Source organism: Trachurus japonicus, chromosome 9, assembly GCF_045865225.1.
Source record: "Trachurus japonicus isolate A0001 chromosome 9, Traja_1.0".
In the NCBI taxonomy this organism is placed as follows: Eukaryota; Metazoa; Chordata; class Actinopteri; order Carangiformes; family Carangidae; genus Trachurus; species Trachurus japonicus.
In genome coordinates, this window is record NC_140915.1 from 34276102 (window position 1) to 34303846 (window position 27745).

The following is a 27745-nucleotide window of genomic DNA, read 5'->3' on the forward strand; positions in this document are numbered from 1 at the left end:
CCATGCAACGAATTATTCATCCAAGATAATACAGGGACACGTATGCATGAGTATACAAAAACAGACTTTAATTAAAATCTTTAATTACCAAAATAAAAAGTTCAACATTCCCAAATACAAAGACAAAAACCTTGCACACAATTACTCCCTCCCTAAAGGAAAAGTGCAACCTGCTCCACTACTAATGGTGATTGTAGAGGATGTCTTTACTGTAATAGCAGCAATGTTGACTTTGAGTGGGTACAGTAGAGAGCTGGATACTTCTAAAAGAGCAGGATTAGGAGAAATAAAATCAGAAATCTGAATTTTAGAGGGTGATATAACATAACCAGTGTCATACAGGTTCTTGTCATGCTCTGGTTAACAATTCAAGCAAAACTATGTAGATTTAACATATTTTAAAACACCTGACAGAAAAACATAACTCTGTAATAATAAACTAACCCAATCTGGGGGACATTTCAATAATCTGGTATTACGCAATTTAAATCAAATGGAGAAAAAAATATAGATATATACATCTCATATGGATCAATATATGCAAATGTACATTAGCAAGTCATTATTTCTATATACTTTCTATACCACAGGTGTCAGTAAACTCATCGCTATGTCTTTGAATAGTTAGTTCAATATATTACTCCTACATGAGAAAATCAACTAAAACGCATCAAGACACTTCATTCCACTCCCAACAAGATACGACAACAATGAAAACAAAAACATTCAGAGTTTCACATCCACAGTTCAGCTGGGGAACAGGAGAGATGGTCGGATGAGTTAGCACCGGTATCTGTCTTGTGTCTCCTTTTAAGTGCCGAGACGGGACAGAGGTGACAGCGGAGGTCAGCTATTGCTGTAATGAGTTTGTATGGTCGTCTCAATGTGTAATGCATTGCAACAAGCTCTTTTTTTGTTACAAAAGTAGGTGAAAATGATGAAATAACACCTCGACTTCATCATAAATCGCCGTCACCAGTTATCGGTGTCCTTGAAATACAACGCCAGACCACCTGCTCATCTGTGGGCTGAGGAACACACCATGTTGGGACTTTGAAAAGAAAACACAAGCTCAGTGATTTCCATTTAGCTTTTCACTCTAACCTAAACAAAGTCATTGGCCTTCAAAAGTCCATCAGTCGAGCTGAGGTTTGGAAAAGTGTTCAATGATCGGTACATGTGCTACCTCGGCCACTACTGAACTCGGTTGTGAGAGAGTGGTGCATTCAACACACAGTGAACAAAGTGCTTTCTGTTAAAACATGCTGAACAATTCACAGCCACACACTGGCCCACACAGTCGAGGGAAATAAAAAAGATGGGTGAGAAGCATGGAGGCATGACCCATTATTTTGGCACCTAACTCTCCTGTGCTCAGGTTCAGTATGTGACCGTCCTCGGTGTTACTAAGATATGTCTTCACTTGCAGCAGCTGTAAAGAGAGGTGCTCTAAAGAATACTCAGCAGTCGAGTGCCAGCTACAGTTTATAGGCAGATTTGAGGGTGATGTGTTGTGTTAAATATAAGTCTGCAGGTGACTGAATGCCACACATTCTTTGTGTTGAAAAATTGTAAGAAAAGCAACATGTACACTTTGGAATGAAGACAGATTAGAGATATGTTTACTTGAGGAATGACTCACAGGAGGGTACGATCCTACGCTCTCTGCCCACTTGGTTAAACCAAAGAGTCAAATACTTAAGAAAAAAAAACAAAAACACATTTGTCATAATATTTCAATGTGCAAATAATGTGAATACAAACATGAAACATCCACAAAATAAGTCTTTTGGGGATTCAAAAGTTATGAGCTGCATGGTTGAGTTAAGGTACAGTCTCAATCTGAGCTGCTGCTCTGAAGCAGGTGCAGTGGTGTTGCAGTGGGTTGCATTAGGACTTGAAGACGTGCACGGCCCTCACGACGTACTGCCTGCAGATCGGACACTCGTTCATCCTCTTGCCGCACTTTGTGCAGGTGACCATGTGACCGCACTCCAGGAGGACGCAGTCGATCGTGGCGTCCATGCAGATCCTGCAGAGGTTGTCGTCGTGGATCGTCAGCGGACCCCTCTCACCGTCTGGACAGAAAAAGGGACACAGAGAGGTGACTTGAAATGTTAAAGGAATTTCGGTCTTTTTTGACCCCTAAACTGTTGTCCTGATGGTCACCCAGTGTTGGGGGGAGCAAAAAACGCCACTAAAATTGATGCAGGCAAACCAGAGTTACACCATGGCTACCCGGCGCTAGGGATAGCGACAACGCTAACCTAAAACAATCAAATATCTATGGTACATGACTGGAATCATGACACACAACTGAACTCATATAGTGTACAGTATAAACAGTATAAACTTTGTGTTTTTGCATGTAGCCACTCACCTCAGACAGCCGAACTCTGAAACATCCTGGAAAGACATTACTATCCCATCACAGAGTGCCTGCTCTCCCCGCCACAGAAACAAACACTTTTTCCTTGTTGTGATGATTTCTTTACAAAAAAAACGGTGGAGCAGTGCAGTGGTAATGTCCAAAATATCTCTGACCGTTTATTCTTGTAAAGAAATCATCACAACAAGGAAAAAGTGTTTGTTTCTGTGGCGGGGAGAGCAGGCACTCTGTGATCGGATAGTAATGTCTTTCCAGGATGTTTCAGAGTTCGGCTGTCTGAGGTGAGTGATTACATGCAAAAACACAAAGTTTATACTATACTTTACAGTTTATGAGTTCAGTGGTGTCTCGTAAGGATTCCAGTCATGTACCATAGATATTTGATTGTTTTTTGAGGGTTTGTTGTGGTTGAAAGAATTGCCCCCATAGGTAGCGTTGTCGCTATCCCTAGCGCCGTCTAGCCATGGAGTAACTCTGGTTTGCCTGCATCAATTTTAGTGGCGTTTTTTGCTCCCCCCAACACTGGGTGACCATCAGGACAATGATTTTAAAAAAAATGGCCTCTCCTCCTTTAAGGAACTGCTTTATATACAGTGGGAGAGGAAAAAAACAAAACATGCACTGAGAAGAGACAGGAGAGTGGCAGAACAGCCAGCAGCTTCATATAAAACACCTCATCTTATCCAGTCTGCCTTATCTCGGTCAGGTCATGCACACAATCTCCTGAAAAATGTCAATGCCTATTGTGGCTATGTGTCAAGATGTTTCCATGGCAACCACACGGTCTTTATCACCGAGGGCGTGCTGGTAAAGAGTGAGTGCACACACAGCTAACATACTGCAGTTCTCAGTATAATTAGCGTCACACATCGAACACATGAACGGATGACCTCAGGTGATCGATCACACGGTGGATCAATATTCCTGGAGAATGACATATGTAACTGAAATATTTCAGTTCTTTAATGGAGGAGGTGAAACATCCAAGTAGGGATTTGGCATAGAAAGGGACGAATGAGAACATGTTCACGACAAAGACAGATGTGGCGCAGAATAGATGTGATGGGATACTGTTCAAGCGATGGAGAGGCTGACATGTGTGACCACGGCAACGGTGGCGAGGAATCCATAAGACCTTACCTCCGATGGCACCGTTGCAGATAGGAGGGGGGAAGGCCACCACTTAAGAGTGGGAGGAGCAAGCAAGAGACATTGTCGTCATCATTGTGAATGACTAAACTCATTTGAATGAGTCTGGCTGTGTCTATATGAGTTATCAGTGTAGGCATTTCAAATTATCACAAGTAGAAGAATGACATTATGTTTCTATGGCTATAAACAGGATGTGGTGTACAGTAGCCACATCTAGGACAATTCAAAGAGATGAGTGACATCTTACCTGTGGTTACAGTACTGCTCACATTTTCCACTGCAGGAAAGAAATTAGATTCGATCACTGAGAGCACATGTTCAATACTTCAACAGCAGTTTGTATATTTATAGATTATTTACTTGCCTACACATATTCTACAGTAAAATCTCAATTATACCTATCAGTGAATACATAATGAGTGTCATGTCTATATGCACAGCATCTACTTTTGTGCTTAATACCCACTTGATTTCCTGTTTTCTTCCGTCTCTCTGTACAGTCTGCTCACACGCTCCACCAGCTCCCACTTCTCACAGCACCCTGAATAGTTGACAAAGTTCCTGGCCAGGATCTCCTTCAGCTGTCTGACAGACAGGCCCTCGATGTCCCTCAAGCTGGAGATGTCAGAGAGAGACGCTCTGGCCCGACGTCGCGTCTGAGGACTCACCTAATAATCGGGGGGAAAAAAACATGTGAGACTTTTTCTACAGAAAACTTTTTTTAAAGCATTTTTGTTCCCTTCCTGTCATAGATAGCTTTATTTATTACTGCTTCTTCTGTGCAATAAGCACTTTGACTGTAATTTGAAAATCTGAGGTCTATTGAGTTCTGCAATCTGCAAGACACTGCAGTTTTTGCAGGAGAGAAAGCAGTTTCATTTTCAACTCTCGCTTTGGTTTCCTTGCAACCGCGCCAACATTCAGCGAGAGAGGAGAAATTCATTTGTCAAAACTTCGCATATAATTCACTTTAAAATGATTGCAGAGAATCTGATCACCTCAGGAGTGTGTTCACTGGGATCCAAGTTGAGGAGAGACACAGATGTGCCGTCGCCTATATCCTGAAACACAACAGCAGCAACAACAAACATTAGTGTTGGCTACGTGCAAGCAGCAAGCCGGCTAACCGAGGATTAGGATTAGGCACTTCAGACAGCTCATTGATACCATAGGAACAACAATGTCTCTCGTCCCTTCCATTCATAGAAAAGCTTACTGCTCCCTAAGCAGGCCAAGTACAAGTATTTATAGTGGATCCTGGCCGTTTGGAGCTCAGCTCCCTTTTCACCGCCAGTTGCAGCACTTATTCTTCTCTCTTTCACTTTCTGCTTTCTAGTATCTTAATCGGTTTAATTTTGTCCGGCTTCAAACCTGTAGCAAAGCCAATGTGAAAGCGAACAATAAATAAACCTCATTTGAACACTTTGTTTCTATATTTGTCCACAGTGACATGTTGGGTTGTTCCCATTGACTTATTTGTAGCAGCTCAGCAAATCAGCACAACAGCTGGGGAAATACACTACGCAGAGTCCTCAGAAATGTGCCTTCATGTTGTCACTATTAAAGGAAATTATTGTTTTCCCACAAACTGAATTTTAAAGGTACATTGTGTAGGAATTACTCCCATCTAGCGTTGTGGTTGTATATCAGCAAGCAACTCAATCGTATTTTTCATGCTGCATTCACGTGAAATTGGGCAGACGGCAGACGGACGACAGCCGCTGCACGTAACGGCATAAACAAGCCTCTATGTAAACAAGTGGTCCATCAGCACGAGGCCAAACAATACACGTGACAATATGTTGTCATGGCGATGTCGTATTGTTTACCTGACCCACGTTTTACCGGCTTTCTCTGGATTTCTGTGACTAAAATGACATCTGGTTTGTTACCGACGGCCGTCTGACCGACTGCACGTGAATGCAGCATCAGTGTAACGCTCCATTCCTCCTCACTGCGTTACCGCGGTGAATGAAATAATCGATTTTCGTGAATAGATAACAGGAGTTACACAATGTCCCTTTAAAGCCAAACAAAGATACTTTATATTTCATAGCTCATCCTGACCTGGTTAGTATCAGAGCTATCACTCCTGCTGAGGGGCTCCTCCTGAGAGGCGACAAAAGCAGACAGCTCGGAGGCAGATTGTGTGGTGGAAGGGGTCGGCGTGTACAGGGAACGTGAGTGGAGGCTGCCCGTGTCGTGGTCCTCCTCTTCCTCGATGCCTTGGTGACAGAGCACCAAGTCCACCAGATCCTCCTTTTCCCTGCAGGTGTCAGTGGGGATGTTGCGGAGCAGCAAGTACTGACGCAGGTCCTTCACTCGTAAACGCATGAGCCGAGGCCGTTGAAAGGCCGTCGCTTTCAGCAAATGGCATGTGGCACAAATGCGCAGGTTCTCCTGAAGCACGGAGCAGAGCGAGCAGAAGCTCTTCTTGCAGTCGCAGCAAATATACTAGAGAAAAAGAGTGAGAAAAACAAGATGATGGAAATGAGGCAATTAGTGATGTTATGCACACACCTTCTTCTTGGTGCTTGAATGATGCATAAGGCTGAAACATGTGACCAAATATCTATCTGCCCTGAGTCTATTTATCGTTGTTTTTGACAATTGCCTTTCATGTAGGAGTTAAGTGGTGAGGCAACATTGACTAGATGACTGGAATCTCCATGCCGATAGACCTTCACTGCATTTTTCAATCACTCACATCTGCTCTACCTCTCCAGGCACAGACACGCGGGAGGCAGCTCATTTCTTTTAAGTGACAAACATCAAACAGTAATAAATGCAAGACGTGGGATTAAACTGGCACGATGAGCGAGTGAAGCACAAGGTTCAGACAGAATGAGACCCTGTGAGCCACACATGATCATCAGAGAGGATGATATAACAGAACCAGTATGTCGTCCATCTGTCTCTGCAATCAGCTAGAAATAAAAATTAGTTGCCTCTGGGTGTAAATTTAATCAGCTTTTCTTTTTCTTTTCTTTTTTTTTTATCTCCACAAGGCTAAATATTGTTCAAGCACTTTAGAATGTGAGGTTAATTATGATCCTTACGATTTACTTAGACTTAAGGATATTCTTAAAAATAAAAAAGATTTAAGATACTGACTTTATGCATTTCACTCACTAATTTTCCACTCACCCAACGGCATTAAATTATGCTCAAAACTACCTTCCTCTGTCTTCCTGAGCCAAGTACAGTAAGTAATTAGTACATCAGACTAAAATATTCATTTAATCTCCCCTTCTGCTTCCACACATGCCCTTTTTCCTCTCATTAAGTCAGCAGACCTGATGACATGTTCTGGCATCACACACAGTAGCACTCAAGACACCTACCTTCCTCCTGAAGACTGAGAAGGCCTGGCCACAGGCCTTGCATACGAGACTGGGACTCCCTGAGCTTGTGGGCGGGTATGTGGAGTATCCTGCACTGGGGGCAAATCTGAAGGGTCCAGCACCGGCCCCAAACCCCGGCTGCTGGCCTCTGACGGCCCCGGTACCCATGACTTCATTCAGCAGACCACAGCATGAAGCCCACATGGACGAGGCCCCTGCCTGACAGGCACAAAACACCTCCACTTCAGTATTTCCCCTCTTCACAACAACATTGCTGCTGCTGCTGCTGCTGCTGCTGCTGTAGGGACTGACGCGACATTGAACATGAATGGGTAGCACAGAAACATTTATACTGGTGTGGTTACCACAGAAACAAGTCCCAGGCTTTCTATGTAAACTACATGTGCATGCTAATTATAGATGAGATGACTAAAACCCTTTACACCACAGTGCTATTTTAAAACAATGCAATAGTAAGCTAAGCAGGGTGTGCAGGCAGCTACAACTGCCACAACAGTATCGTGTAACTGAGCTAGGAGCTACATAGTAAAATATTTAGATAGATAGCCAGCTAACGTTAACGGTGAAACAACTGAGAAACCTTCAGTAAGAAAACACATTTACCTAATAGGCTTCGTGTTTAATGCTGCTGTCTAGCCGGTGTGTGGTGACAGGCTGCTGTCAGACCTGTCCTGGTGACCGTTAGCCTCTCACACAGACTGGACAACACAGCGACAGCTCCGCAGGTGCAGCGACATAGAGCTGGCGTTGCGTTAGCTAACGTTAGCTGGCAGCGAGAGGCTGAGAGGGGCTACAACTGGAAGATAGGTTATGTAAATAAATAAATACATAAAAAAGCACCTTCATTGCAGCTCCGGCGTGTCTACTGTGAAAGAGCAGACTGGCGGTGTAACCATTGCAATATGGTCGGTCACTTATTTCGTTGAAGTGCCTGAAATCGCTTCGGTGGGACGAGAGGAGCGACCGTGTTACGACCCGAGCAGAGACGCTGCTGCTGCCGCTGCTTCTTCTGTCTGAGGTCCGGTGGTGTGGAGCCAGCGGTGCTGCGCTGCTGCCCCCAACAGGACAACACTCAGTTTTGCCTGTAGTATTTGTAGATTAATCTAGCTGTCTGAAGTAGAGATATCATATCGTAAAACTATTCGTTCCACTGATTCCTACCTATTTTTTTTTTTTTTTTTACAGTCTATGATTCCTACCTGTGAAAGATGTTGAAACAATTACATTTAAGGTTAAATTAAAAAATATATAAACTCAAAATAAAAACACCAAAAAAATCCAAATATGTCCCATTGTAACTCTGTCACCTCTCTATTTACACCCTAAAATAAAACATTTATGACTTTCTCACAGCAGCTATCCAGCCAACAGAGCTGCACCCTACAGTGTCATGCCAAAACCGAGTAATTTTTCCCCATTTGCATGGCAAATCTATATGGTTCAACAACAGCTACAGTCATGACTCTGACAAGCCTGGACAATCCAGCTCTATCTGAATTGTGGAAGTCAATTTGTCCTTATTAAATTAACATGTTTTACTCAAACAGTCTATAGTAGGCCTAACTCCAACATTCATTATGAGCATTTGCCAGTCGTTGACTTTTTGAATTTGTTTGAGCTCAGCTGGGCAAGGTGTCACTCTCTATTTATTTTTACTTTACTTTTTCCTGTTATTATCACTAATTAATGTGTAGTGGAATAAAATCAATGAGTTTTCCTCTTTTTTTCAGTTGGTCCTGTGGTTGAAAGGTTTGGCTTAGCCTATTGACTATTTTGCCTCTTCATTTAATGTAGCTATTGGTATCATTTAGTGTAATACGCATCCATACACAAAGGCTAAATTTAGGTTAGGATTAAGTAAAAAAAAAAAAGAAAAGAAAAGTGATATGAACTGATATGATGTACAGTTTTTGCTGTGTTAATATATCGTATTGTTTGTTTGTTCTATATTGTATGTGACTAGTATGCCTATACATGTACAATACACAGTCTGCAACCTGGCTATAAAAAAATAAAATAATCAAATCAAGACCAAACAAGTAATAAAGTAGTTTGTCACTCCAGCTTTCTCCCTCCCGTGAGCGCGCCACAGGGAGCGCGCCAACAACAAACGTCTCAACGTGATGACGTTGAGCGACGCTTGTTTTGAGTTTTTCAGCGCGACCCGGGCGGGGAAAGTTGACTGATCCCAGTTGACGATGGAAACCGACGCCAGTGTCACTTTGATGATCATGTATGAGGATGAGTCGGTGGATGTTCGCTACGTGAACGGACGTCAGCTGCAGCTGTCGCCGTGCGGCTGTGAGTTCGTGCTGGTGAAAGCCCCGGAGCCTTCCCGACATCCTCTGCAGCCCAGGGAGAGAGTCCGACAGAGGACCAGGTTCACCATCAGCACATACAAGGTGTGGTGTCTTGTTGTCATGGTTTCGGTCTTACCAGGTCTGCACAGACATAACTGTATTGTACTCATAACGCTGATGTCATTTGGCAGGAGTTGTTGGTCGCTGCATTGGCGTTTAGGAATAAACATGCAAGTCAGCCATATCTGCCAGAAGAGCTCATCCCTGCTGAACACACACAGGTAAGAGCTACTTGTATCCACTGTCACCTTTGTATTGTGCAGAGATCTGTCAGTAGCCTAATAGTCCAGTCATTTTATGAAAAAAGGTTGAACAAACTGTAACAGAAGCAAACTCAACTGATTTTGTATCCTCAACATGTCCTGAGTGAGGGAAAAAAAGCCCAGAAGAATCCCATTAGGGGAAAGTTCCCAAAAAGACAAAAATATAGACCATTCATACACCAATTATTTTTTCTCACGTGAATAGGGTAAAATTTTTAACCTTTAGATATCATCATGAAAATTACTGAGTTGATTACTAGGCTACATAGACAAACAAAAATGTATTTCAAGTTTTTTGAAATTCTTTGTTAACATGAGCAAACAGTGCATAATCTAATTATGTATGGCTAATTTGCATACAAGACCAGATCTAAACATTGGGTATAGCTGGTGAAAATGTCTTGTTTAATCTTGTTGACATATTACAGTTAGGCACACAGTAGCTTAATGAGCTAGGGCACTTAGGCTACCATGTAAAACGAGTGCTTCTTGCAGCGACAGGTTCGAATCCAGTCCATGTCCTTTGCTGCAAGTCCTTCCATCTCTCCATCCCCCTTTCAAACTTTCGCCTAATACCAGGGCTTTCTTCCCTCACTCAGGACATGTTAAGGATACAAAATCAGTTGAGTTTGCTTCTGTTGCAATTTGTTCAAGGTTGACCCATATTTTGGCTTAAAATGACTGGACTATATCTTCATTATGTTTTTGCATTTTCTTCCTTAGCCTTTTTTCAGCATTGACTCAGAGGTCCAGTGGCCCCGCCGGTCTTCCTGTGATGCAGAGCTTGGGCCTGGAGGTGAAACCGTCATCCGGTCTGAGGATGGCCGCTCCGTACTGACGCTGTCGCCCTCAGGTGAAGAATTCTCTGTTGAGTTCACGTGCAGCCTCAGTCGGACTCAGAGTCAGCGAAGTGGCGCGCAGTGTCTCAGCACAGATCCTGATGTCAGGCCAGGCGGTCAGCAGGTAAACAGTCTGATCAGTCAGACCACCGGTGATGAGACCAAAGAAGTGCATCAGGGAACAGGAAGAGGGAGATCAAGGTCCTGTTCTCCTCAGATAACCAGCACTTCTCAGCCAAAGGTAATGCTTCTTAGAAATATTCCCGTGCTTAACATCTGATCTTTGATTAACCACTTGCTCTCTCATCTCCTCCGTCCCCAGCTGGGGGAGATGTACCAGTCCACCACAGTGGTCCAGCATCACTCCTGCTCTGCTTATGCCCCCACCTGGTGCTACCCTCTCTCCTTGGCTCGTCATCACTGGACAGCCCGTCTCTCTAAAGTTGTTGAAACAGAGGGAGCTGGCGGATCTGCTCAGAAAGACGGGAAAATGAATATGTCTGACGTATCTAGTGAAGAGAGGAGGTCTCATCTGCCTCAGCCGCTGCCTCTCACATGTCTGTCACCTCACAGACACAGGTTTGTGAATGAACACAAGGCACATACTGACTGTGATATTTGACAAAGCTCAGTGACGGGTTTAAGATTTTCACTGAATCACACAACACTAATGTCCTTACTTTAAGGTGGAACGACCCACTGAGCAAAACAGATCAGCCAGAGGACCTTCCAACAGAGCTGGTCAAAGTGATGTGGTGTCAAGGAGTCACTTACAGGTAGGAGTAGGTAGTCTGGAAAGCCACACCTCTACTCCATAGTTTAATACTGTATATTACAGTTTTTCTCAGTTGGTTTGGCTCATTTCTCTAAACAGAAATTACATTCTCAAACCTCTTAAGATCATTTGGCAAAACAGTGTTACAGTTCAGCACAACCATAGATCACTTGCAAAAGCGCATCTCTCTCTCAAAACAGTTCACTCATGTGTCAAAACTAAATTTCCTTCTCATACAAATAGTCAGTGCCCCCAAAATGCATCGTCCCTTTGGCATCGTGTGAGCACTGCAAATCAAAATGTTTAGATGTTTTGTCACTATGGCAGAGGAGCATTGAAATATCCCTCATGTCCTCCTCTCAGTCTGAGCCCAGTGCTTCACTGACAATAGTTACTGGACTAGTTGTTGTTGTTGTTTTTTGTTTAGCTAACAGAAAACAATTGTGTATAAAACTGAAAAATAAATAAATAAATAATAATAAATTAAAAAAAACAGGATTTTGGGTAAGAGTAGCCTATCAGGTTTGACATCACACATTGCACTCCTACTGTCAAGGAAAGGTAACCATTTTTATTCACACGTAAAGTAACTTCCATTCATCCGAGTAAGAAAATGTATACAGCATAATATACTGTAATATAAACACATGAACAAAAACAAGGAAAAGGTAGCCTGTAGTGCTGTAAATAAATATATGGTATTCATGGTATTATGTTCTTGACTAATTTTGACTAATTGAACAGACTATTGTGCATGTGATGACTTCTAGAATGAAATGAGGCTGACATGTTTTGGAGAGAACAACCATTAGACTGAAAATCAATCAATCAGTTTAGATCAACAAGATCCATTCACTTGGAAACTGTGCTGTACTTAATCATTTGCAAAGGTGTACTGAGACATTTGCAATTTGATGAAATGAATGAGAATGAGTGATTTCTGTTTCGAAAAATGAGCCAAACCAATGGAGAAAAACTGTAAAATCGAACAGGTTGAGCATATGGGTCACTGCACAGGATAAGTGTGCAAATTTGGTTAAAATCGTTTCTAATGATCTTTATTTAATTATTTGTATTGTATTTTGTGAAGGCAAAAAGAAGAGGGCAAATAATTTCGAGTTGTATGTTATCACACACAATCAGATTTTTGTCCTATTTTATTATGTAAGAAGCCGTATGTAGTCATGAATAATACATGTATTTACATATAACCTGCACCAGTACCCTTTGTTGTGTAGGATTCTGAGCGGAACTGTCTCAGTCATAGACGTTTCCCCAGGAGATGGATCAGTGATCCGGTCTAACGGTGTCCTTAACACTTACTTTACACATCACCAACCTGAGCTCCGGTCAGGACGGGTAATTTGAAGACTTTTACATCATATTATATCCGTCAAAAGAAAAACAGGTTATCATTTTTGGAAGATTGAATACAAAGCCACTTAAATTACTTGATGACACCGTCTATGTCACAGGTGAAAGAGCTGTCATACCACCTGAACAGCCTGCCACCGGACGTATGTGGACAGGTCTACTCTATAGGCTCTATCGTGAGCCGTGCCAGCAGGTAAGCTACCGCCTTGACACAGTCACATGCATTTCATGTCTATATTTTATTTAAATCTACAGCCTTCACGTCAATATATTAAACACAATATATCCACTCATCACTCTGCAAAAGAAAGCAATAAGGGTCATTCATAGGGCAGGATATAGGGATCACACAAATTCATTTTTCTTACAGTCAAAACTACTGAAATTCAAAGATCTTGTTGAACTACAGACAGCACAAATAATATTTAAAGCAACAAACCATTCACTGCCTGGAAGCATTCAAAAATTATTCATTGAAAGGGAAGGGGGTTATAACTTAAAGGGATAGTTCAACATTTTGGCAAATTGGCCCATTGCCATAATCGCTATAGTCATAGCAGTAGGTTCATTACCTTTAATTGTAGGTGTAAGCTATTTTCAGTACGGCGGAGCGCAGCAGCTGGCTGCTCAGAGCTACACTATTTGATGAGTTTAATGAGGGAAACCAAGAAATTCCCTTAGCCTCCATAGCGTAGCTCTGAGCAGCCAGCTGCTGCAGGAAATGTCTGCCCGACACGGGATTCGAACCGGGGATGCTTGCGTTGAGGACTGTAGCCTCCATATGGGGCGGCCGCTTTAACCACTGCGCCACGCACCGCCCCTTTAAGGGGAAATTTTAATTTCAAAATCCAGAATATACAACAAGAACAACAAGAAGGAGCTTTTGTGTTCCTATCTGTGGAATTAAACTATGGAACAGTTTGAATGTGGGGTTAAAAGAATGTCCAAACATAATCCAGTTCAAAAATAAGTACAAAGAAATTATTTTCAATATGTACAGGAATGAGAGTGTTTGACAACCACAAGGTGCTTATTATTATTCATTTGGGTGTTACCTTCAGTTTGTTTTTGTGTATGTGTTATGTCTTTATATGTATATGACTATGTATATTAGAGAGATAAAGATTAGTGATAATATATTAGAATAAATCCAGCTAGATAAACTCATAAATTAATTTATTGTATAGATTATAATGACAAGAAAGCTTGATAGCTAATTTATGAATAAGGGGTGGGAGTAAATAAGTTTTTCTTCTTCCCACTCCTTTTCGGATATGAAAAAAAAAAAAAATTACCTTTATTTTCAATTATTTTATTTTTGTTCATGTGTTGTCTTTGCAAATTATTTATTTGTTATGTCTGTCCATTACTGTATTATGTTTTATTTCTTTTAACATGTTCGAAATAAACTTAAACTAACTAATATTTCACAGGATCCTCACTTGCTATAACCAGATGAAGCAATCTCTGAAGCTCCCTGCCACTCCCAGCTGCTTGCAGGAGGCCAATGAAGTAGTCCCTGGAGATATTACCACAGCTTATATTTCTACAATCTTTACACAGTATTCTGGTGTCTAAATATAAAAATGTATATTTTGTTCGCAGGGGAGGTATCTCTCTAAACCACTGATGGTTGAAGAATACCTGTCCAATCCAGCACCTGCTGAGCATCACATGAGAGCAGAATGTCGGTGAGTTTCATGTTTCTGATCACTCCTTTAGTGTTACAGTATTGAAAAGTGAAGGCTGTGTAAATAGCTTGTTTATGTGATATTCCAGGTCAGATCTTGTAGCTGCAGAACTGGAGAAGATTAAACGGTTCAACTGTATCCTTGAACACTTGGATGACGGCACAAAGCGCTGTGGTGATGGGTAATTGTTGTGCAGGTTAGCCGTGTTTATGTTCGGAAAGACTTTGCATGCTCTTTAACATCCCTGTCTCCAGTCCTTTTGGAAAACAGCCGCCTTCGTAGGCGTGAGACAGGATTTGCGGAGCTGCAAGACACTTCTGCAAGAGAGGAGACTCTTGAGCCAGTGAATGAGAGCTCCATTGCTGAAGCTCTTCAGAGGACATCCAGAGCCATACAGGACATTGATGCTCTTGTGTCTGCAACCACACTGACGTGAAAGAGGGAGATAACTAATGAAGCACATCCATGTATGTAAAAATGTAAAGCAGATTTAACATTATGTACAGATACTCAAATAAAAATCTTCATGTAAAGATGTTTTAAATGTTTCTGACTTGTACTGAGCTACCAAATGTACAAATTATTACCTCAGAGATAAGAAGCTGCAACAGTGCAAAGTAACTTCAACATTTTGAAATTTAAAGATACATTGTGTAGGAATTACTCCCATCTAACGTTGCGGTTGTATATCACAAGCAACTCAGTCATATTTTTCATGCTGCATTCACGTGAAATTGGGCAGACGGACAACAGCCACTGCACGTAACGGCATAAACAAGCCTCTATGTAAACAAGTGGTCCATCAGCACGAGGCAAAACAATGTGACAATATGTTGTCATGGCGATGTCATATTGTTCACCTGACCCACGTTTTACCGGCTTTCTCTCGAGTTTTGTGACTAAAATGACATCAATTCAGTCAGTCTTTATTATCCCCAAGGGGATAATTGATATACAAGGTGTGCATGTAGAGGCAATGAAGGCCCCAAAACATGAAATGAAGAATGTGTGTGGTCTTTTTGGGGGGGTTTCAGCCTACATGCACACATTGTATATCAATTTAATCCTACAATCCCCCTACAATAAACATTTGAGGAGCTACAACAGTGTGCAGACTTCACCCTTTATCTAATCATCACAACCTTCAACCACCCGAATCTAGTCAGTGCCCGAGTGAGTGTTTGTTTCCATCAAGGTGTTTATGAGATACCCTGTCCATGTCCATGGCTGTTCCTGGCATGGAGGCATAAAAACCTGTTAATGCTCTAACCCATGAGTTTAACATTATTCAGTAGGCTACTGATTCAGTCTATATCCATTTCACTCATCCTTTATTTTGATCCACCCCAAATATTATAAACTTTTTTTTTTTGAGTATATAAAATTTTAACATTTATGCTGTTTAAATAAACTTTAAGCCAATAAAGCCAATTTTGTTTAAGTGTCACAAGTCTGCCAATCACAACAGCCAAAATAGTTGTTTGCCATGTTGTGTAATGCTGAGAGTGTGACAGGTTTTCTGGGAGGGTGTTTTATCAAACTGATATGAGCACTGTAGCCTTTAAAAACCAGACCTAGATGCAAGGGTGAGAAGCACGGTATCACCACTACAGGTAAGACTTTCATATACCACGGTTTAGTGATGGGCAGTTGAGGCTTTTAATTTCTTCAATCTGTTTCATTCTCCTGGGTCATTACTATCAGGACCATTTCACCCAGTATAACAAAAAGTGTTTCTGAACATGATTTCCAACCATAACTTTAAAGGTAGGTTCGTTACCTTTAATTGTCAGTGCAAGCTGTTTTTCGATTGGCATGTCAGAGATACGAGCTGCTCAGCTAAAACTATTCAGGCATATGGTCCTGGCTTTCCCTCATCAAACTCATCAAATGCACAATCCAACAACTCCAAAACACTCTCGTGGACAAGTTGTGACCTGCACATTTTTGGAGTTGTTGGATTGTGTATTTAGTTTGATGAGGGAAACGTGGAAATACCATTCAGCTCACGTAATCCCCCGTCTAAAAACAGCTTGCACCAACAATTAAAGATAATGAACCTGCTCCTAAAACTATAGGGATTATGGCAATAGGCAAATTTGCCAAAATGTTGAAATATCCCTTTAAAGCAAACTCACATATTAACAGGCAGTTACTGTAGCCTCTCAGGAGACATATACTAAAGTATAGCTGATAGAGACTTGAATTTGACTTTGGATCTTTGGACTTAAAGCAGAAGTAAGTGGTCCGGTCGTTTTCGCTAATGCTGCGTTCCAGGCAGGCTTTTGAAATCGTAAATTACAGCTTCAAGTCACAACTTACGACTTTGTAGCGTTCCAGGCAACCCACTTGTGTTTTTCCGACCTGTTTTACTGGTGAAAGTCACTATAACGGCCACTCGTAACTTCCGACCGGTGAACTCGTACCAGATCGAACTGGTACGACTTCACGGTCGGAAAAATACGAGTTTCCTTGAACGCACCATAACAGTCCTCGTCCCTACGTCACCACATTCACGGCGTCCCTTGGCTGCACACACAGCCCTGCATGCCGTTCTCTCTCCTCATTGGATAAAAACTGTAGGATACGATAAATGTTTTCTCCTCGGCTCAGAGCAGAGCAGAGGGACTGACAGACCCGTGTTTCAGACCAAACACTCTATGTAAGTGATTGCTGTCGGAAGATATAACTATTTAAGACTTATATTAACACAAATATATCACTTACTTCTGCTTTAACTTCTCTTTTTTTTAAAGAGAAATTGAAAGAATATGAAATTGATGAATAGTCTTGTGAATGGTCATAAACATTATATTAACTGCTATCCAATTGTGCCTTAAAAATTAGATTTTTTAAAACATTTACAAAGTTATTATATCATTAGGTATTGCATGAGGTGAAATTTAAATAGTGAAGAAGTAGCATTACACCTGTGGGTAATGGGTTAAATGAAATGAGTTGATATAACCAATTCAAAAAGCAAAAATAAAATTAATAAACAATAAATTAAATGACTACTTAGAAACACATTATCCCCCATAATATAGAATTTATTACAAAAAAATATCCAGACCTAAATGAACAATTAATCGTGTCCTCTTAAGACATTCTGGTCTTGTTTAACTGTAAAGTTTAGACTTGCCTTCCATTCAGTTGCATTTTCTATTTGTACAAAAAAAAAACTATTTGTAGAAGAAAGACTAAGTGACATGTTGTGAATGTAGGTACAACTATGGGAACAGCAGAACAAACATATGCAGCTGTTTAACAGCTACATGTTCACAGTGTCCTTCAGAGAAGATTAGGTATATCTCTGTTTAGCTCAACAATTTGTGTGTGGAAAGAAGATAAGTGCACATTTGGAATTATCTTTATGGGTGGAACATGGCCTGTTGACAGGTTCTATTTCTTGCACCAACACCTGTTTCATTTACCAGTTTAAATCACGTCATGTGAATATTTACCTAAATTATCTTGTATTTAGATTTTAGTTACAGACAGATATGTTCAAAATTGCCTTGAAGTTAAGAGTAGCCTACCCCTTATCTCCACATTTTACTCTTCAAACGAAGTTCTCAAAATCAAACTAGTAACTAGCCTATTAGTGTCCAGATAAACTGGCTCAATGCAACCTGACTGGCCTTCTCATTAAATTGTAAATGTTCATGTCCGCCAATTTCGGAGATATACTGTAACAAAAGAATAATTTCAATAGGAAACAACAGCAATATTCTGTACCTACAATAACAACATGTTGCCTTGACTTTGATCTGCTGTACTGGACCAGCACAGACAGAATTTTCTGATATAGGCTATCCACATAACATGTTGATGTCTCTAAATGTCTCCAAATGTGTTCATTTGTAGCTAAAAGGTCTTAACAATGAATTAAACTAAAGCTACTCAAACATTTAAATCTAGGAAAAATTATTGGTTATTATTAACAGTGAGCAAAGTTAGCTGCATCTTTAACGTTTTATATGCTGATGTCATCACTGTGTGCAAACGAATATAATCATGTTGCAGTCCCTGTTGTTGTAGTAACAAAAAACAGATGTTAGAAGGCATTTCACTTGCTACAGTTTGGATTTGTTGTTCCACCTCCACAGTGTCCTGTGAAGCCATGGCCTCCAGTCTTTCCCTCCTCCTGCTGGCCTTGTGCAGTCTGAGTTTGGCTCAGGCCCACCTGAGGGTGTTTAACCTGCGGGCCACCGGTCTTCCCTCAGACCTGTTCGGAACCACAGACGGCTATATCAAGTTGTTCTGTGGCTCAGTCACACTGGGTACTACATCTGTCCGTCATGATGAAGCCAACCCCTGGTGGGGAGAGGAGTTCTCCAACTTCAAGGTCCAGGAGAATGACATACTCAGGCTTGAGGTGTTTGACCATGACTTCCTCATCGATGACCTGCTTGGTGTCTGCCAGCGTCAGATCAAGCTGGGAACCCATCAGCATGACTGCTTCCTGAAGGAAGGTGGCACCCTCCATTATGCCTACACCCTTGGCTGACTCATTGATGTATAGATGTATCTGACACACACTGACGAAGACTGACTGTCGAAACCGGTCTGTGGTAGTTGCCTGTACCAGTGAGGCAATAAAGACATCAGAAAGACTCTGAGTGTTGCTGGCTTCTTCTTTTTAGATGTATCTGACCATCAGTCTTCACATGCAACCTGCATCTCTCAGATTGGTTCTGAGGAATGTATGAAAGAGACTACCTGTGAGTGCTCTCTGTTCCCATCTATGATTCATAATTTCATCAGAATTAGACCAAAAGAATTCTCAAACTCAGTTAATTCTATCAATAAACTTATTTGTTCCCCCCCTGTGTCACACTGTATCATTGGCTATTTTACCCACTGTAAAAAATAAAGAGCTGCTCCAGCGTAAAATCTTTCAGTAACTAATTCCCTAGCTATTGTTAATTTACTCAATTTGTCTGTTCATTCTCTCAATTAAAAAATCTCAGTTGGCTCAATTTGATTTGTTTGCCCAGCCATCAGATGAATTTGCTCAATTACTGTAAGGTTTATCTATTATTCAACCATCAGAACAATTGACTCAATTAAAGTTTATTCATTATCTTATCATGCAGTCAATTAGAAATTCTTCATTGGACATCCCAATGAAAAATAGCTAGGGAATTAGTTTCTATAGCCTACAATTGTTCTCTAAATCAATCACCATAAAATTCTTAATTGGATGTAAAACTAGAAATACTGAATCAAAAGAATGAAAGCAGCAATGCTTTATTATTATTATTATTTTTTTACCAAAACTTTATTAAAAATGCAAATAGTGCAACTTTGCAGGAACTGGCACCACCTCCAAGATGCTGACCTTAACCGACATGCTCCACATCAGCTCTCTAAACTGAAGTAAATACAAGACTTGTTAAAATCTTTCAAGATGTCTATCAGAGGTGTTTCCCCTGATGCCTGATGTTGGTTTACCTGACATGTCTTCATGATGGTGTAGGTTCTTTGAGAAAGTACTGCAGGCCTTGGATTGCAACCGACCTTCGATGCATGGCAATGTTGTGTTAGGAAATTGCATCAGACAATGTTCAACACTGCATCATTACTTGCACCAATAGGCAACATATGGGAGATAACATTAAATTCGTTTCACATGAATAAATCATAAAACAATATACAGTGGGTCCTAGTTTAATTTGGTTGATGACTCATCAGTTTGTTTTTTTACACAAAACCTACAGACTGATGGGCAGAATGTGACTGATGTGGACTACTGACGACTGTAGGAATTCTACAGCCGCCAGTAGATGGCGGTAGTGCAATATCCTGGATGGATTAAACCCCACAGTGGTAAAAGAAGAAGGAAACGACAGGTTTGTTATGCTTCCTGGTCCGTGGTTAGTGAGGAGAAAAGATGGATGTGAACCAGACATCATACTACACAGTGATGGATAAAACTAGCCAGTCTAGGTTTATTTGCTACACTTACAGAAAGAACGGAATCTTTTCTATTAGGTGAGTCATTTAGTTCACTCCTGAACAAGTCTCCATTCATAACCGACCGCTTCTTTTACCATCTACCTTCTATTTACTACGAGACAGACAGGCCATGTGGTAGAAATGTTGTGGTTGTGATAGGCTACTCTCTTATTTTAACAAGACCCAGCTTTGGATTCGGATTCGGACGTGTTAACAACATTCCACCAAACAAACAGCACCGAACATCCTCTTTGCACGTGTTGTCGGGGACAACAACTGATTGTTGTTCGGTTTTCATTGTTGTCCGCCGGTTTTCATTGTTTTTCACGGGACCGTGGACCCTGACAGCAAACAGAGTAGCAAACATAAAACAAACACAATAAACATTCAACATAGGTCATTTAAAAGCCTGATCGCTGCAGGGACAAATGAATCTCTCCATCTACTGGTCTTACATGTCGGAAGCAGGTATCTGCGTCTGGAAGGAAGCAACCTGAACTCTCTGTGCAAGGGCTGATCTGGGTCTGCAGGATCAGTCTGGCTTTGGTCACTGACCTCTCTTTGTGCAGCTCAATCTTTCTGCACACCCTGACGATACCCACAATTTTATTCTTGTTTTTACATGTTAAAACACCAAACCAACAGATGAAGTTAAAAGTTAAAGCAGAAGTAAGTGATATATTTGTGTTAATATAAGTCTTAAATAGTTATATCTTCCGACAGCAATCACTTACATAGAGTGTTTGATCTGAAACACGGGTCTGTCAGTCACTCTGCTCTGAGCCGAGGAGAAAACGTTTCTCGTATCCTACAGTTTTTATCCAATGAGAGAACGGCATGCAGGGCTGTGTGTGTTTTTTTACAGTCTATGGTGTGCAGCCAAGGGACGCCGTGAATGTGGTGACGTAGGGACGAGGACTGTTATGGTGCGTTCAAGGCAACTCGTAACTCGTGTTTTTCCGACCTGTGAAGTCGTAGGACCAGTTCAATCTGGTACGAGTTCACGGGTCGGAAGTTACGAGTGGCCGTTATAGTGACTTTCACAGGTAAAACAGGTCGGAAAAACACGAGTGGGTTGCCTGGAACGCTACAAAGTCGTAAGTTGTGACTTGAAGCTGTAATTTACGGTTTCAAGAGCCTGCCTGGAACGCAGCATTAGCCAAAACGACCGGATCGCTTACTTCTGCTTTAATAAAGACTTGATAAAACAATTGGGTTGGTTGGACCAGCCCGTATCCATGAACATCTGGGAGCTCAGAGGAACAATAAGCAGCCATCACATATCACTGTGAAAATTAAACCACAATTAACCTTTATAAAAGGGATTAAAAGAGGAACGTGTAAGAAAATAAAATTATTCCAACTTTATGGGCAACCGTATGAGGTAGGCTATCTTTGTGTAAACTCCAAGCATGGTTAGGCTATTATAGTTTTAAAATTTTCTTTAGTTTTTTTTTTTATTAAAGCAGAAGTAAGCGTTTTGTCTAACTTCCTGTCAGCCGATGGAGTTAGCAGTCCCCGCCCTCGTCCCTACGTCACCACATTCACGCGCATCCCTTGGCTGCCCCTTTATGCCGTTCTCTCTCCTCATTGGATAAAGGTTGTAGGATACAAGGAAAGTTTTCTCCTCGGCTTACAGCAGAGCAGAGTGACTGACAGACCCGTGTTTCAGACCAAACACTCTATATAAGTGATTACTGTCGGAAGATATAACTATTTAAGACTTACGTATATTAAAGCAGATAACAGCGGCACGGCCGTTTCGGCTAATGCTGTGTTCAAGGCAGGCTTTTGAAACCGTAAGTTACAGCTTCAAGTCACAACTACGACTTGGTAGCGTTCCAGGTAACCCGTAGCTCGTGTTTTTACCGTCCTGTTGTCTGTGAAAGTTCCCTATAACGGCCACTCGTAACTTCCGACCCGTGAACTCGTACCAGATCGAACTGGTATGACTTCACAGGAAGGAAAAACACAAAGTACGAGTTTCCTTGAACGCACCATGAGTTAGCAGCCCCCGCCCTTGTCAGGCATCAATTGGTCCTCGTGCTACGTCACCACATTCACGCGCATCCCTTGGCTGCACACACAGCCCTTCATGCCGTTCTCTCCCCTCATTGGATAACACTTGTATCCCACAAGGAAAATTTTCTCCTCGGGTTACAGCAGAGCAGAGTGACGGAGAGACTCGTGTTTAGGCTGAAATACTTCATGTAAGTGATTGCTGACGGAAAATAGGACTATTTAGGACTTATATTAACAAAAACATTCCACTGATATCTGCTTTAACACAAACATTCCACTTACTTCTGCTTTAAGGCTAGTCTTTTAGTTTGCGTTTTTATTTCAGTTTGGTTTTAGTTCAACAAAGCAGTTTTAGTTTAGTTTTTATTTTTGAGGAATTGATATTTAGTTTTATTTAGTCTTAGTAAGTCTTAGTTTTAATTTTTCAGGTATTATGAGAAAGCTTCTGACACCTCTGAAGATGAATTTCCACATTTGTGGGATTTTTCCCTTTTAGTTACATGATCCCATAATTCCCATCAGTCCTCATCACGTTACATTCACTCTTATCTACCTGTGGGTCGTAGCTCTACTCCAAGTCGTCCCATATTGAGCTGTGGCATTTTCTTCCTGCAACTTCAGCATCTCCAAAAGCTTCCACAGCGTCAAAACGCCTTCGGCTCCGATCGAACTTTGACGTCAGTCACGTGACGAGTGACCAAAGCCGCTAAAATTTTTTGCCGCTTTGGAAGCTGTCTTGTCTGAAGCCCACCCTCGAGCGTTTTTGACGAATCATGTTTTTATACAACCAAAATACACCTCTCTGCTACCACTGAACAGCCATTGCATTTTTCTAGCAATTAGGGTTCTTATACAGTTGGACCGAGACGTGGCAAAGTGCAAATGTTACAACTAATCCCATGGATGGGGTTAGTTGTAACATTTCCTGTGCAAATAATTTAATAAAATTCTATCTATATCAATTCTATCAATATTTATACTGTTTTCAGAATGACAGTGTTAAGGGGAAAAAAACTACAAAGTAATCTAATTACTGTAATCAGATTACATTTTAGAATATTGACCTGTGTTGATGCAGACATGTAGCCTGCACAATATGTCTTATTTATTGAAAAAAATCTTGTTCAAAATGAGCAAGAGTCAAAGACTAAACAACAATGAAGCGTGCTCCAGTGCCAACTGCCCATGCACATGTGTGTGTTAGTGTGTGTGCTTGCGCCCGTGTGCATGAGAGAGGGCGAGTCCAGAGATGAGAGATGGTGAAATGCTGTTATAATACTTTTTTTTTCTGTGAGAGACAGTGGCAGGCCGCCATCGCCTCCTTAATGAATGGGAAATACTGTACTGAATCGATATTGAAGCATTTAAATAATATTGAATCAAATTGCGTCATAAAGAATCAAAATCAAATCGAATTGAATTGTGAGGTTCTTAAAGTCCCACTCCCGCGACCCTTTTCGGCCATTTTAAAACCAGCTCATTAGCCATGCACATTAGCAATGTACCTCTGGGGGGTGGGCGGAGACTGCGCTGCTCTGCACCCGCCCAGCCACCTCCTCGCACCCCACCCCCCCGCTTGCTGACAGCTGGACATTGTACAATTACAGATTCAGCGCGTTTAGCGTAAAACTCCACACTGGGATTCGATCCCAGACTGGAGCATAGTCCTTGCTCATGGTGCAAGCTGCTCTACCAGGTGAGCTATACCTATTATACCTAGACAGCTACCGAGCTGTGAAGGCTTTCACCTCTGAGCCAGATGCAGAGCGGGGCGGGAGCTTGTAGCACTAGTGCCCGCCCCTGGAGCTGTGACACCCTCAACTCCAGTCTTCCTGAAACTGCCAGTTCGCGTCTGCCATTGGTTCACAGCAGTTTGAAGGCAGAAAAACTCTGAAATGCAATTTTGCACTTCCTTCTCTGCTGATAAGTGCTCTAACACAAGAAAAATGCCACAGGAACATGTGAAAAGCTCAGATTTTCACGGGAGTGGGTCTTTAACAATACCCAGCCCTAGTTTATTAAAGCTAAAAACACAAGTAGTGAAATAATCCCACAAAACCTAAAAACATCCACCACCCTCTCAGTTCATTCATTCAACAGATGAAGAAGCTGATCTTCCTACCCTGCTGACGTACCACCCCCACGTGACTCTGCTGCTGCTGCAACCCTGTAAATGTCCCCATTGTGGGGCAAATAAAGGATTATTTTACTGTATCTTATCTTGTCTTGTCTTATTATAGTTTTTGTTTATTTGCTGTAGTTTGACAGATGCAACCGATGTTTGGAGCACAGAGTACACTGAGGACACACTGAACCAGTTTGTAAGTTTTACATCATTTGTTTTCCAAATATATATACAGTACGTACATACAGTCACCAATAGTATATCTGTACAGAATTAATTCTTGAAGAAAAAAAAAAAAGTTTCCACTACGCACTGCTGGATTGTATCTATTTTTTCTTAGGAAAATTGTTTTCTGTTGCTTTATATTTATCTCTCACTATCATCTGATGCTGCAACACTGTAAATCTCCACATTGTGGGACAAATAGAGGAATATCAATATCTAATCTTAATTTTCACTGTGTTACCTAATTGGTTGTAACTGTGGTTGTTTGTTTAGAAACAGAGGTTTGCCTTGAAATCTACAGAAGATTATGCTCTAAGACTCAGGTAAGAGCTCAGTCTGGCTTCCTTAAAAACATCTTTGAGTAACATTATGGAAATGCACTAGGATTCAGTGGTATCAGTGAATGCACTGATTAGACAGTGTCATCATGTAACCAACCTTAAGGAACTGAGGCTGTATATTCCTATCATCTTCTCAGATCAGCCTGTGGTAGTGGGGATGTATCTATTGTTGTTCATGACATGAAGGCAGAGTTCCAAGTGGGCTCTGGTCCAAGTGACTTGAGAGTCACCCTGTCCAGGCTGGAACGCCCCGAGGCCGCAGAGGAACTGAGGGAGCTGTTGTTCAGGATGGCTGACCGCCTCACTCAGCTTGATGGTAAATTTACTTTGTTCTTGTGACATATTAGCCACGTTTCCACTGCAGGAGTTCCTGGTAAAAGGAGGAGGTAGGAACTTTTATAGGAACCGTCCTCTCACTCAGCCCTCTCGGTGGCCGTGTCTCCACTGCAGACAGGACCCACCGGGCTCTTATGGCGACATGCGACAGTTTCAATCATCGTGCAGCGTTTTTTTTTTTTTTTTTTTACTGCTCTTCTTGTTGTTTCTAAAAAAAAAGATGAGGTTTTTAAATGCCATCTCGATCGTCACGTAATCCCACGATCATGTATTTATTATTCTCTCTTTTTTCCGGCCGTCCCACGTTTTTAGTAACTTTGGGTTTTACTGTAAATGCCGCTTATTTTGGGGCTTTCTCTTAGCGTCACATCCTGCTTTGAATCTGACCAATCAGCACAGAGTAAATCTCAAGCCCCACTGGGACATTTTCAGGGCCGATATGAGTACCTACCCCCAGACAGGGACTCTGTTTGGCCCCGTAAAGGTTCCTGTAAACGGCCCTGTAAAATGACCCCGAAGTTCCTGCAGTGGAAACGCGCCTGTTGGAGCTGTTTCACATATAGTGTGGGATTTGGGTGAATAGGAAGTTACTTTTGAAGGTCACTTTCAAGCCTCACTGAGTTTTCTTCTTTTCTCCAGGTAGGCCTGTCCCAGTCAGTCTAAAGGACAATCACCACCAGTGGCGTCCTACAGGTATGTTTTATTTGAAGTTGTTTGATGTATTGTGTCTTCTTGTTAGAGTCAGTGTCAAGATGAAGACTGGCTTCAGTGGAAGATGAAAACAGAGCTGAGGCAGATTAGAGAGAAGCTCCAAGATCTATTATTGTAACCTCATAATCATGAAAAAGCATCAGTGAAATGCACTGAATGCACATTTTTTGACATTTATATTACATTTTGTTTAATGAATTTTCAGCGTACATTCAAGCACTCCTCTTTTTATATTTCAATTTTAAATTCCAGTTCCTCACATCATCCACACTTTTATAGACTTATTTGACAGGACAGGAATGTTTCAGTGCAGAGAAATTGATGCATGTGTCAGCACAATGTCCATCCTGCACCCGTGTTTGTGTGTGCGTGTGTGGCGTCTCGTTAAAGGGATAGTTCACCCAAAATTGAAATTTCACTCATTATCTACTCACCCTCATGTCGACTAAGGGCTGGGAGAAGTTTCAGAGTCCTCCGTGGCTTCTCTGAGTTACAGGGGGTCTCGGTGTAGCAGTGCATGTCCATATAACAGTTGCAAATACCAACTGTCTTCGTAACAAAAAGACACACCAAAAAACATCCAAATACCTCCATGCTGCTCGTATGTAATGTCCGTCTTGTATTGAAGCCCCGAAATGCGAAATTGTCCCGAAAAAATTAAATAATTCTATATTTAAAGCTTGTTTTGTAGCGGAAGCTTCTCGAAGCTCCTCTTCCCGGTTCGTCAAATTTGGACGAACTGGGAAGAGGACAGACCCTGGTTCGTCCAAATTTGACAAACCGGGAAGAGGAGCTTCCGCTACAAGCTTGAAAAATTGAAAAACAATTTCGCATTTTGGGGCTTCAATACAAGACGGACATTACATACGAGCAGCATGGAGGTATTTGGATGTTTTTTGGTGTGTCTTTTTGTTACGAAGACAGTTGGTATTCATTTGCAACCGTTATATGGACATGCACTGCTACACCGAGACCCCCTGTAACTCAGAGAAGCCACGGAGGACTCTGAAACTTCTCCCAGCCCTTAGTCGACATGAGGGTGAATAGATAATGAGTGAAATTTGAATTTTGGGTGAACTATCCCTTTAATTAATGGGAAACATTGAAGCAAATCATATACCATGACTTGCAAAGTCAACCCAGTTGAACATATGTGGAGATTTTGGACAGCTGTAATGGACAGCACTCTTCACCATCATCACCTAAAAAGAAATGTGTTGACATGGTTGCCTATAGCAACAGCGTTCAGGGGGAAAATCACCCGCTAACAGGCAGTTAGCAGACCTGTGGTTAGCTGCTGTATGGTGTTGGTAGGAGGCTAATAAAGCGAATCTACCCGCATCTTGATTTTTGTCTGTAGAGTTCGAGCCCAGGCAGCAGCAGAGTGCTCCATCAGTGACTATGAAGAGACGACTTCCAGGGGCTTCACTCATTAACCCAGGAACTAAGAAGTAAAGTGTATCTTTCATAAGTCAGAAATAGGCACATTCTTCATTGTGTGAATATAAAGCAACAACCTCATTCTCAGCATCACCTTCTCTACAGAAAGCTACAGGCCACCGGGGTGGCCTTTGATGATGCAGATGAAGACTGATCCAACTCCATGTCATCACATTGCTCCTTTACAGCCACCAAGGAATGTTCTTTTTTACGTCTTTTTTAAATCACAGCTTCCATACTGCCTTTATGGCACATGGCATCAAACACATTAAAGGGATAGTTCAACATTTTGGCAAATTGGCCCATTGCCATAATCCCTATAGTCTTAGGAGTAGGTTTGTTAAGTTTTATTGTCGGTGTAAGCTATTTTTAGCTA

General features: G+C 41.5%; 4 protein-coding genes across 7 annotated transcripts; 3 read left to right on the top strand and 1 right to left on the bottom strand.

Moving 5' to 3' along the window:
- Positions 1-43: 43 nt before the first annotated feature.
- On the bottom strand, positions 44-7908 carry LOC146981937 (E3 ubiquitin-protein ligase RNF34-like). Of its 4 annotated transcripts, XM_085787602.1 has the most exons (8): positions 7747-7908; positions 6886-7104; positions 5609-5995; positions 4540-4602; positions 4008-4209; positions 3789-3818; positions 3530-3571; positions 44-2078 (listed from the first exon to the last, which is right to left on the bottom strand). In XM_085787602.1, the coding sequence occupies exons 1-8, from the start codon at positions 7750-7752 to the stop codon at positions 1891-1893; spliced, it is 1137 nt and encodes a 378-aa protein (XP_085643728.1). In that variant the 5' UTR covers positions 7753-7908; the 3' UTR covers positions 44-1890. The 4 variants fall into 4 exon arrangements, with proteins under 4 accessions (XP_085643728.1, XP_085643729.1, XP_085643731.1 ...); XM_085787603.1 differs by lacking the exon at positions 3530-3571; XM_085787605.1 differs by lacking the exons at positions 3530-3571; positions 3789-3818.
- A 1101-nt stretch (positions 7909-9009) lies between these two features.
- On the top strand, positions 9010-14741 carry c9h5orf34 (chromosome 9 C5orf34 homolog). The gene is made up of 11 exons (XM_085788217.1): positions 9010-9308; positions 9398-9487; positions 10253-10609; positions 10691-10947; positions 11055-11144; positions 12382-12502; positions 12619-12710; positions 13951-14029; positions 14123-14208; positions 14297-14343; positions 14463-14741. The coding sequence occupies exons 1-11, from the start codon at positions 9105-9107 to the stop codon at positions 14642-14644; spliced, it is 1605 nt and encodes a 534-aa protein (XP_085644343.1). The 5' UTR covers positions 9010-9104; the 3' UTR covers positions 14645-14741.
- A 3542-nt stretch (positions 14742-18283) lies between these two features.
- On the top strand, positions 18284-18825 carry LOC146981939 (perforin-1-like). The gene has a single exon (XM_085788218.1). The coding sequence runs from the start codon at positions 18332-18334 to the stop codon at positions 18716-18718; it is 387 nt and encodes a 128-aa protein (XP_085644344.1). The 5' UTR covers positions 18284-18331; the 3' UTR covers positions 18719-18825.
- A 1221-nt stretch (positions 18826-20046) lies between these two features.
- paxx (PAXX non-homologous end joining factor) lies at positions 20047-27652 on the top strand. Its single transcript, XM_085788219.1, has 7 exons — positions 20047-20205; positions 24452-24512; positions 24815-24864; positions 25020-25198; positions 25858-25911; positions 27290-27380; positions 27475-27652. The coding sequence occupies exons 1-7, from the start codon at positions 20105-20107 to the stop codon at positions 27521-27523; spliced, it is 585 nt and encodes a 194-aa protein (XP_085644345.1). The 5' UTR covers positions 20047-20104; the 3' UTR covers positions 27524-27652.
- The last annotated feature ends 93 nt before the right edge of the window (positions 27653-27745 follow it).